We start from the raw sequence: 11397 nt of genomic DNA, 5'->3' as shown, positions 1-11397 counted from the left end.
TCTGCCTCCTCTCTAGCCCCCAGCCATTTTTTTTTTTTTTGGTAGAATCAGGCATGCTCCAAGAACACCTACTCAATCAGGGTCTATAGCCTCAGGCATGAGGCAGCAGTACACATACCCACTGCTTTGGAGACTCATGGACATTTAGATGCCTCCAGAGAGGTAACAGCTGAACGGAGATTGAGGATCTCAGTGCAGCAGTGCTGGAACAATGGCTCTCAGAACCCCCACTATACAAACTGTAAACCTTCTATAGGATGGAAATCACTTCAAGCTGTGTGTGTGGGGTTGGGGAGAGAAGCAGGACTCCCAGTTCCAGCACCTATGTCTCAGGGGTGCCTAAAATGGTGGATTTGGGCCTAAATGACCTTACTAGTAAGAATTCATTTAGTTTTCTTTACCTAGATTAAGAGGCATTTGTACAGCCCCAGGCCATACCCCACAATTGGGTAACAAGAGCCTAGCTGGTTGCACTGCAATAGGATCACCCAACCCAACAGGTCTGGATCTGATAGAGCTCCCTTTCATAGTGTACTAGATGAAGTCTGGTAGGTTTCCATTTCTCTCCCCTCCATTATTCCAGTCAGCGAGGAACCAGGAGAGTTTTGCTGCTGAACAAGATCATAAAATTGTAGAACTGGAAAGGGATCTTGAGAGGTCATCTAGTCCAGGCTCCTGCACTCAAGGCAGGACTAAGTATTATGTAGACCATCCCTGACACGTGTTTGTCTAACCTTCTCTTAAAAGTCTCTAATGATGGAGATTCCACAACTTCCCTGGGCAATTTATTCCAGTGTTTAACTACCCTGACAGGAAGTTATTCCTGATGTCGAACGTAAACTGCCCTTGCTGCAATTTAAGTCATTCTTTCTTGTCCGGTCCTCAGGTTAAGGAGAACATTTTTTCTCCCTTCTCCTTGTAACAACCTTTTTGTATTTGCAAAAGGTATGTTCCCTCAGTCTTCTCTTCTCTAGACTACCCAAACTTTTTGAATCTTCCCTTACAGGTCATGTTTTTTAGACTTTTAATCATTTTTGTTGCTCTTTTCTGGACTTTCTCCAATTTGACCATATTTTCCTGAAGAGTGGAGGCCTAAACTGTGTAGAAGAATTATTTCTCATAGCTTACTTGTAACACTCCTGCTAATACATCCCAACATACACTTGCAAAAAAAAATCCACAAAAATCCACAAAACCTATACTGTTAATTCATTTTTGTGATCCACTGACCCCCAGATCCCTTTCTGTAGTACTCCTGCCAAGGCAGTCATTTCCCCTTTTGTACATGTGCAACTGACTGTTCTTTCCTAAGTGGAATACTGTTCTTACTGAATTTCATCCTATTCACTTCAGCCCATTTCTCCAGCTCATTTTGAATTTTAATCCTATCCTCTAGAACACTTGCAACACCTCCTAGATTGGTATTATCTATGAATGTTTAAGTGTACTCTCTATGCCATTATCTAAATCATTGATGAAGACAGTGAACAGAACCAGACCCAGAACTGATCCCTGCAGCATGACTGTGAACCACTGGTAATTACTCTAAGAATGATTTTTCCAACCAGTTATGTACCCGTTAGTGTAACTCCATTGAGGTTGTATTTGCCTAGTTTGGGACACTCATGCAAGACTTATCAAAAGCATTGCTAAAGTCAAGATATACCACAGCTACTGCTTCCCTCCCACCCCCCATTCCCAAGGTTTGTTGCTTTCTTAAAGAGTTACTAGGTTGGTTGACACTATTTGTTCTTGACAAATCCACACTTATCTTGTAGGTGTCTGAAAACTGATTGTTTAATTATTTGCTCTGTTATCTTTTCGGTACTGAAGTTAAGCTGACTGGTCTGTAGTTCCCCATGTTGTCCTTATTCCTCTTTTTATAGATGGGTACTATGTGTCCTTCTCCAGTCCTCTGGAATCTCACCCATCTGCTGTGACTCCTCCTTATGCTCCTAGGTCACATGCAAGACATTACCCTTTCTAAGGTACTTTACTGCCCCTACCTCCATTTCTATCCTAAGGTAACAGCCTAAAATTGAGTGTAGTTACTGAGAAACTGGAAGTATCCCATCTCCTTTCAAAAGAAATTAGTGAGAGGACAGTGATAGGTATGCTAGTTCTGTAACAAAACTTAAAATGGGTAACAACTTATATATTTGACAAACTGATTGTATATAGGTGAAGAACAGCATAAAAAAGTGAAAAACTCTTGTACAAACCCCTAACCTTCTACTGAATTGGGGCACGGAGGAATAGGAAGGGCTATAAAGTGAAATCCACAAGCTTGAAGATCTTTCTAGTTTAAAATGGGCATCAGATGCTGTGCAGTTTGAGATTAGTGAAGAGCCTCAGCCATTCATAGAAATGAAACATGAATCATTTATATGGTTTCACTGATAGCTGAAAAATTTAAAACATTCAGAGCCTTCTCATGCTGGGTGCAAGTGGCATTGCTCAGACATCCATTCTTCCACAAGTATAGAAAAAAGCAGTGCTGGGCAGAAGACCTCTCTCGTGGTTAGAGGTCTCCCTCTTTAGAACATTCCTCACACATAAATTACATCCCTTAAGTGATTCTTCTTATAGCTATGCAACTCCCAAACCTCCCTCCATTTTTATGGAATTACTAGACTGTAAAGGAGATGAGATCCTGAGTGGCTTAATATGACCTGCTAGATAGCCCTTGTCAGCCCCAAATTAAGGCTAAGCACCCATTAATCAAGTTCCAATTCATCCATTAATATTGTACACTACTTTATCAGCAAGCAGAGGAGAACAGCTGTGTTAACACCATGATACTCCCAGAAAAGGCTGCTTCAAGTATTGGCTGAGTAAGTGGGCATGCTGCACAAACAAAATTACTCCCACCAACCCTCTACGGAATTCCTTCTTCCTGACTCAGTTCACCTAAGAGACCTACATCTGTGGGCAAAACTGCTCTAGTGCTTCCCCTTGTATGAGGATATTTAAAGCTCTGTTGTATGGACAGTGGAACACACCCCAGCTTCACGCATGTAGCAGATTCCCTGGATATAGGATTCAGAGAGATGTAGTTACAAATCTTAAAAAACAATGTTTTTGCATCAACTAAAGTAGCACCAACTGATTTTAAATGTCTCATTAAAATGCTATAGATCAATAGTCATTCATGGAAACCCTTAACTGTCACTGGTGCTTGGAACCATATGTAGTTGTCCCACACAGAGGTCACTCCCTGCTGAAAAGATGAATTTGTACTGCTGTTTCCACCACAGGACAAGTTGATAGTCAACTTCCTTCCACGTGTTGGCACTTTGTAGTTGAGCTTGGGTCGGAACCAGTCAATGCCACAGTCACGGTGGCCTTGGACCATGACAATGGTTCCCATGACAGGAACAGCCTGTAACTCACTGAAGACGTCTGCAAGGAAGAGTGAGTGGAAAAGCTTACGAACACAGGATGGTGTTTGCAGGCTCTCCTCAGCATTGCCTACAGAGATGCCCTCCAAGTTGATCTCATAGAGCTCCTTGGGGCTCATGGCATTTCCTCCAACTAGAATAAGGACCCGAGGGACCAATGTCAGGTTGAATATGGCTTCCAAGTGCCAGAACACTCCCTCCAGGTCCATTAGCAACTGCTGGCACTTCCTGCTGCTCCCTAGGTCTGGGGGATGTGGCAACTTCTTAATTGCATCTCCATCCTGCCAAGGAAAAAATTGGTACATTCTGAAATATTAGGCATGCTGTGGTCCATTTAATGATGTTTAAGCACCTTGAACAACCAGATCTGACACAGAAAGAACAGAATTGTTAAAGTTTAAGACTGAAAAGAGGAATCATCCTGGTGTCTTGTTAGCAACCAACTTGGAACAATTTCAATACTAGTGTTTCCTGGATTTAAGGTCAGTAGAAATAAAGAAATCAGGATAGATGTAACAGAACTAGAAACTTGTGACCTTTCAGAGCTTGACTGAAATGTGACAGTTAGCCATGACAACATTCACCCCATTCTGTAGGGGGGTGTCTGGATTTTCTTTGGAGCACAGTAGATCAGCCGTCTCTTAGGTCTCTAGTTAAGACAATTTGACCAATACTCCTGTGGGAATTCTGCACCAAAGTTAAAAGTTCTGCACACAGTGTTTTCAGATTCTACAAAATTCTGCATATTTTATTTGTCAAAACAAACAATCACATCAGTTTCAATTATTTTGTCTTTATTTCAAAATACCTGTCAGGAAGTATGTCTGTAACAATACAAACGAGAGATTCAGAAAATGTTTTGACAAATAGATTCCTTACTAGGCATATTAATACAGAACTGAGTAGTAAATGAATTACAATACAGAACTGTATTTTCTCCACCCCTCAGAAGCAGTGCAAAGGCTGGGGAGAGTAAATGCTGGGAAGGAGCTGGGGCGAGAAACTTGGAAGGTTGTTGGGTATGAAAAGTATGGAACAGGTTTTTTGGGTGGAGTGGGAAGGAGACTTAGCGATCTTCCCCCCCATGCAGACCGTGGCTGACCCCTACCCTCTCATATTCAGTTAGGCACATCTGCCCCTGTTGACATGTCCCTCCACTCCTACTCAGACACCCATTCCTCCCATCCTCCTGTAGCCCTGCACCCCCTGTCCCCACATACCTGGGCCCACACTCAGCTACTCCCATAGCAGTGCACTGCCTCCTCATGTGTCTGTGCCCCCACTAAGCCACCCCCATTCCTTCCTGTAGCTCTGCACCTCCACTCCCATTCAGCCCCTGTCCCAGTCTGTCCTCCCCTACTAGTCCTTATGAACCCTTGTCTGACCCCTCACAGCAGTCCCACACTGCCTGTCTCCTGACCTGGCCCTACAGGCACTGTGAAGGCTCTCTTCCCTAACTGGCTGGGAGCAACTGCTGTGTTCTATCACCACAACAGAACTGCAGCAACTTTTCAGCAGAAGCTTTTCTCTGTGCAAAAAAATAAAAATATGCATCACTTAATTATGCATGCACACAGTAGCATGGAATTCCCCCAGGAGTAGAACCACCAGAGAGGTGAAGTAGTTTTATCCTTACCCAATATATTCTCTTTAGGGTATTGTATCCCCAGGAATCACATTAAATATAATACTGTGTTTAAGACAAAACCTACAATGCATGAAACCTGAAATACAGAAGGATATCTTGACAGAAGCTACAAATCAAGACAGCTAATAGATTAGACACCCAATTCTTGGGAAAGGCTGACTTGCCTTCGGAGCCAGTGCCACCTCATTCAGTAAGAAAGATGAGCCTCCTAGTCTTTAGTCAAAGTTTTCTTGCACACCAAACACTCTCTGCATAGGTCTGAGAGAAAGATTGTCTACATCCTGTATTGCTAGCCTGATGAGTTGTTTTAAAATATATAATCTCTCTACCACATTCAAGTTTATCATTAAAAAATATTTCAAATACATGGGGCATAACATCTCTGCAGACCTCCCTTGGCCCCTGTTGCTGAGGAGTCTGGTCTATCCTAGTTATGCAAAGTTGCACACTCATATCTCAGCTTTTTGGTTCCAAGATACCACTCCAGCCAAGACTTTCTGCAACCGGTCGCTGCTCCTGAACCAACCAGAAAGTTTACTACTATGAGCTGTAGCTGCTCTCTCCTGAACCAGGGCAGAGCATCCTACCTCTGGGGCGGGGAGCAGCTGGAATTCCTACCTGGCCTTGCAGAACAGGCTGCTATTTGCAGGACATGCAGGGAACTGCTTCCAGCTCTCCTTGGCCCCAGGCAGTCACATAGTGCAGGGGATGGAAGCAGAGCTCGGTTTGCTGCGCAGGCAGCGGAATGAAGCAGATTTCCTAGAGGGGGAGGAGACGGCCAGCAGCCAGCTCGGGATAAGAGGGTCTCACGCTGCACAGGGCGGAACGAACCCGGCAGCCGAGGGCAGCGCAGACGGGTCGCCAGCCGCGTGGCTCTAGGGCGGCGCCAGGAGTGGCCCGAGCCGGCTCCCGCTAGCCGACGCTGGCCGGCCCGGGGAGGCCCAGACTCACCTGCGGCTGGCGGGGCAGCGCCCTCCTGCCGAAGTAGGCGAGCTGCTCGTAGGGCAGGGGCAGCTGGTGCCGCTGGTACAGCACGTGCTTGAGGAGCTCGCAGGCGAAGTGGCAGCAGCCCTGTTGGGTCACGGGGCCGGGGAACACCACTGAGACCGAGTGGCAGCCTGGGGCGCGGCCGGCCGGGCCCTGCGGGCAGTGAAACGCCGCCGCCGCCGCCGTGCTGCTGCCGCCGCCGCCCCGTCCCGCGGCGAGCTCCGGGGTCACCGTCGGGGCCTCCGCGGGCTCGGTCTGGAGCAGGTCAGCTGTGGGGAGAGGGGAGAAGTCACTCAGCGCCGGCCGGCTGGGGAGGGGAGCCCGCCACCCGCCTCACCTGCCCGCTCCTGGCGGCCCGGCCCCGCCATTTTCTGCCTCGCACTCGGCCGCCTCCGGCGTCCCGGCCCCGATTTGAACAGCCGCCGCCGCGGGGCATCATGGGAGTCTCACGCCCGCTCTGCTTCCGGTCCCTCGGGCCTGACCCCGCCGGAGCCATGTTTCTTTAGGGCACAGAGGTGCCCCGCCCCGCCCCATGCCCTTCCCAAGGGGGCGGGGCTAGAGGCCCCGGTGTGCGTGCTCAGGTCTCTCGGGGGGGGGGGCAGGGGCGGAAGCGACGGAGACAAGCCGTTCCCCCCTCCCCCCCCCGGCATAGTGGGGCTGGGCCTCAGGCAGCGATTGAGTGGGGAGATCTAGTGCCGGGGATGGGGCCTGGTTATGGCGCACTGGGCATAGCACCCAGACACCACGGGGCCGGGGCTCCTGGCCTGTCTGTCGCCCTGACAGCCCCCATAGTTACGCTCTGTCGCGCCTGTCTTATTGGGCCACGCTCAGCCTCCATCGCCGGTCTGCCTGCCCCTTCCCCAAGCCCTCCTGCCCTGTGCACGCGCAGCCTCCCGCTCTGCCCCCTAAAACCCTTGCGCCCTCTCCTCCGACAATGCGGTGTTGCCAGCCGCTGCAATTTTTCGCCAATTTTGAAAGGCCTCAATGACAAAAATACTGAATCACTTCTTTGGGTTACAGATTAATTTCTTGGGGCGAAATGGGCGCAATTTTATGCAGAGTCCCACAGCTCGACAATCCCTGGCTCTTTGCTGCTACCTGGTGGCCTTTTAGGGTGACCAGATGTACTGATTTGATAGGGACCGTCCCGTTTTTTAAATCTTTTTTCTTATATAGGCTCTTATTGCCCCCCACCCCCTGTCCCAATTTTTCACATTTGCTGTCTGGTCACCCTATGGCCTTTAGATGAGCAGCCCCTGAGGCACACAGGCAGCTGGACCAAATTGACCTCTTTGGTTAGGAGAGGCCACGTGGCACTTATGCCACTGGGAATAAAAAGAATTCTGCTGGATGGCTGCAGCAAAGCAGGGCTTCTTGTTGACATTGGGATGTATCCAACTAGGTAAGGAGGAAGCCAATGAGGAAACAAGGGCGGCAAATGAACTTGGAAACAGCCCACATGAGTGAGAGGTGGCCTCTGCACAATGCTGTCAATCTTTTTTGAAATAAGAAAAATTGGGGCTTTTTGAAGAAAACTCTTGTTTGGTGATATTTAGGCTACTTTTTGCATGTGATCAGTGAAAACTCAAGCTTTGAGGTGGGCATTCAGCTACAGAGTGGCATTCACCAGAGAACACCACTGCCTCTGCACAGTTCAGGTGTGTCATCTGTTGTGAATGACACTGCCACAAAAAATATGTGATATTTAACCAGCATGATGATAACATTCCAGCCATAACTAATATATTAACAGTAACATCATTACCATAATTAATTATAACAATGGGATTTATACAAAAGGCAATGAAAGGGAGATAAAAGGTTCTCAGCACGTTGAGGAGAAGTGACATTGCCACTGACTACTTAGCTTGTGGCTTATCCACATAATCAGCCTTGTATCAGAAGGGTAGCCGTGTTAGTCTGGATCTGTAAAAGCAGCAAAGAATCCTGTGGCACCTTATAGACTAACAGACGTTTTGGAGCATGAGCTTTCGTGGGTGAATACCCACTTCTTCAGATGCATGTCATCTGAAGAAGTGGGTATTCACCCACGAAAGCTCATGCTCCAAAACGTCTGTTAGTCTATAAGGTGCCACAGGATTCTTTGCTGCTTTTACATAATCAGCCTTGCATATCTAGTCTGACCATCTTTTTATGGGAGTCTGTAATCAGCCAAAAACACCCTGGGGAAAAGCAAGGGAAGGAATTAAATGTGTTCCATATAAACTTAGTCTTCCCTTGCACTTCTGAACACTACAGTATCTAGGCAGGTAGACTTATTCTGACACCTTTTAACTTGGCTACGACAACAAACTGAATTTGGCCACCATCATGCCACAAGGTAAAGGCTGAGTTGTAGGGTCCTTCTGATGACCTCTCACCAAGAACAGGAAAGGATGTCAGCTGCAATATATTTTTTTTAAGACCCATATCAGTGGAACAGGGTCTGTCAGTGGCCTCCTGGGTGTAGGCCAAGGACAATACTCTTTCCTCAGACTATTAATGATACCAAGTTGAGAGAAGTGGGGCTATATCTTCCATAACACATGATTTCTCCTTCTTTAATTTCCATGTCCAGCTGGTTTGCTATAGGCAACATTGTCTAGTGATTAGTGCAGGCGAGGGACTGAGACTCAGAGCTCCTGGATTCTACTCCTCACTCTACTACAAATTCACTGCATGACTGTGGCCAAGACACATACTATTTTATTATTTATATTACAGTAGAACCCAAAGAACCTAATCAGGATCAGCAAAAACAACAAGGAGTCCTTGTGGCATCTTAGAGACTAACAAATGTATTTGGGCATAAGCTTTTGTGGGCTAGAACCCACTTCATCAGATGCATGGAGTGGAAAATACAGGAGCAGGTATAAATACATGAAAAGATGGGAGTTGCCTTACAAAGTGTGAGGTTAGTCTAATGTTAGACTGAGGCAACTCTCATCTTTTCATGTAGTCATACCTGCTCCTGTATTTTCCATTCAATGCATCTGATGAAGTGGGATCTAGCCCACAAAAGCTTATGCCCAAAAAAATTTGTTAGTCGCTAAGGTGCCACAAGGACTTCTTGTTGTTTTTGCTGATACAGACTAACACAGCTACCACTCGGAAACCTGTAATCAGGAACAGGCTTCATTTTTTTAAGCACTATACAAACAGACCTGCTTTACATTAGGAAAATTAGGACTAACCACTAGATGGGAGTACTGCTCTGAAACTCTTATATGTTCTCAGCCTGCTGCAGTGGGTGATGCAATTTGTTACCCATAGATGGTCAGTCCTGGAGGAGGCTGTGCCAGGAAGCACTGAGAGGGTGTGGCTACAGCTAGTTGTGTTTGAAAACAAAACATAACTTATTCATCATTGGCTGCAATTTTAAAAATCAAAATGAGGAAGAAAAAGGAGTCCCAATTGTATATTTGAAATGCATGATGGGATCTGTAGTTCTGTGGCTTCTGCATGTTCTTGTGTGTGTAATATGCTTAGTGTGGAGATGTAATGTACTGTATTTAGATTAACCTAATACCATGTCTTTTTATAGCACCTTTCATCAAAGAATTTCAAAGTGCTTTACAAACATTAATTAATGAAACCTCACTAGAGGCAAAGTGATTTGGCAAAACTATACAGTGGGGCAGCTGGGAAGATGACCCAGAGTTTCTCAGTCAAAAATTCTTGCTTTAACTGCTAGACCATATTGTTAAAATGTGTCAGAGTATGCTTGATATATATTGTATAATTTTGTCTTTATAGATGTTTAGGCACCGTGTTTCTAATCTGCCAAGGATGCTTCCCCATTGGCTCAGCCCACCATCCCCTCTCCACCTCTGCCCTCAAGGCCCCACCCCACCTCTTCCCGCTCCACTTGTTCCTTGCCCAGTTCTGCCCATTCCCCTCCCCCCCAGTGCACTGCACCCTGGCTCCTTCTGACACCACAGAACAGCTGATCTGTGGTAGGCACTGCTAGGGAGAGAAAGAGAATCTGGTAGTGGGATTGCCAGAGTGCTCAGTACCCACCATTTTTTTTTCCGACTTGGTACTTAGTAACAGTGTTTTTATTTATCATCTGTCATTAAGCTTCTATTATGTGCATTTGGAAAAAAATAGCTTCTTGATATATAGTTTATTGGTTTGCTAATGTATTATATGGTTGAGGCTCCCATAGCTCTCTCCTATGTTATATAAGGCCACTGTAGCCAGAGGATAATAGGGGTCTTATAGACTCATAGACTCAGAGACTCTAGGACTGGAAGGGACCTCGAGAGGTCATCGAGTCCAGTCCCCTGCACTCATGGCAGGACCAAATACTGTCTAGACCATCCCCGATAGACATTTATCTAACCTACTCTTAAATATCTCCAGCGATGGAGATTCCACAACTTCCCTAGGCAATCTATTCCAGTGTTTGACTACCCTGACAGTTAGGAACTTTTTCCTAATGTCCAGCCTAAATCTCCCTTGCTGCAGTTTAAGCCCATTGCTTCTTGTTCTATCATTGGAGGCTAAGGTGAACAAGTTTTCTCCCTCCTCCTGATGACACCCTTTTAGATACCTGAAAACTACTATCATGTCCCCTCTCAGTCTTCTCTTTTCCAAACTAAACAAACCCAATTCCTTCAGCCTTCCTTCATAGGTCATGTTCTCAAGACCTTTAATCATTCTTGTTGCTCTTCTCTGGACCCTCTCCAATTTCTCCACATCTTTCTTGAAATGCGGTGCCCAGAACTGGACACAATACTCCAGTTGAGGCCTAACCAGCGCAGAGTAAAGCGGAAGAATGACTTCTCGTGTCTTGTTTACAACACACCTGTTAATGCATCCCAGAATCATGTTTGCTTTTTTTGCAACAGTATCACACTGTTCACTCATATTAAGCTTGTGGTCCACTATGACCCCTAGATCTCTTTCTGCCATACTCCTTCCTAGACAGTCTCTTCCCATTCTGTATGTGTGAAACTGATTGTTCCTTCCGAAGTGGAGCACTTTGCATTTATCTTTACTGAACTTCATCCTGTTTACCTCAGACCATTTCTCCAATTTGTCCAGATCGTTTTGAATTTTGACCCTGTCCTCCAGAGCAGTTGCAATCCCTCCCAGTTTGGTATCATCCGCAAATTTAATAAGCGTACTTTCTATGCCAACATCTAAATCGTTGATGAAGATATTGAACAGAACCGGTCCCAAAAACAGACCCCTGCGGAACCCCACTTGTTATACCTTTCCAGCAGGATTGGGAGTCATTAACATGTACATACACAGCACCAATACACACAAGCACTGTACACAAGATGTAAATCTGTAGATTTCAGAAATCGGATCTTATTAAGTTGGTGCCCAAACTTTGCCCAACCATGAAGC

At 46.1% G+C, this 11397-nt stretch overlaps 1 protein-coding gene across 1 annotated transcript; it reads right to left on the bottom strand.

The window, feature by feature from the left end:
• Positions 1-1879: 1879 nt before the first annotated feature.
• MAD2L1BP (MAD2L1 binding protein) lies at positions 1880-6532 on the bottom strand. The gene is made up of 3 exons (XM_030558356.1): positions 6487-6532; positions 6001-6368; positions 1880-3682 (listed from the first exon to the last, which is right to left on the bottom strand). The coding sequence occupies exons 1-3, from the start codon at positions 6530-6532 to the stop codon at positions 3146-3148; spliced, it is 951 nt and encodes a 316-aa protein (XP_030414216.1). The 3' UTR covers positions 1880-3145.
• Positions 6533-11397: the final 4865 nt, after the last annotated feature.

The sequence above is a fragment of the Gopherus evgoodei genome, chromosome 3 (assembly GCF_007399415.2).
Source record: "Gopherus evgoodei ecotype Sinaloan lineage chromosome 3, rGopEvg1_v1.p, whole genome shotgun sequence".
Taxonomy (NCBI): domain Eukaryota; kingdom Metazoa; phylum Chordata; order Testudines; family Testudinidae; genus Gopherus; species Gopherus evgoodei.
The sequence above is the reverse complement of the archived record's forward strand: the minus strand, read 5'-3'. Positions and strand labels throughout refer to the sequence as shown.

Coding starts and splice junctions, on each gene's coding strand:
- MAD2L1BP (XM_030558356.1), bottom strand. CDS start 6,532: ATGGCTCCGGCGGGGTCAGGCCCGAGGGACCGGAAGCAGAGCGGGC. Junction 6,369..6,486: donor GGACCGGAAGCAGAGCGGGC/GTGAGACTCCCA, acceptor CGGGCAGGTGAG/GCGGGTGGCGGGCTCCCCTC. Junction 3,683..6,000: donor CGCTGCCCCGCCAGCCGCAG/GTGAGTCTGGGC, acceptor TTTCCTTGGCAG/GATGGAGATGCAATTAAGAA.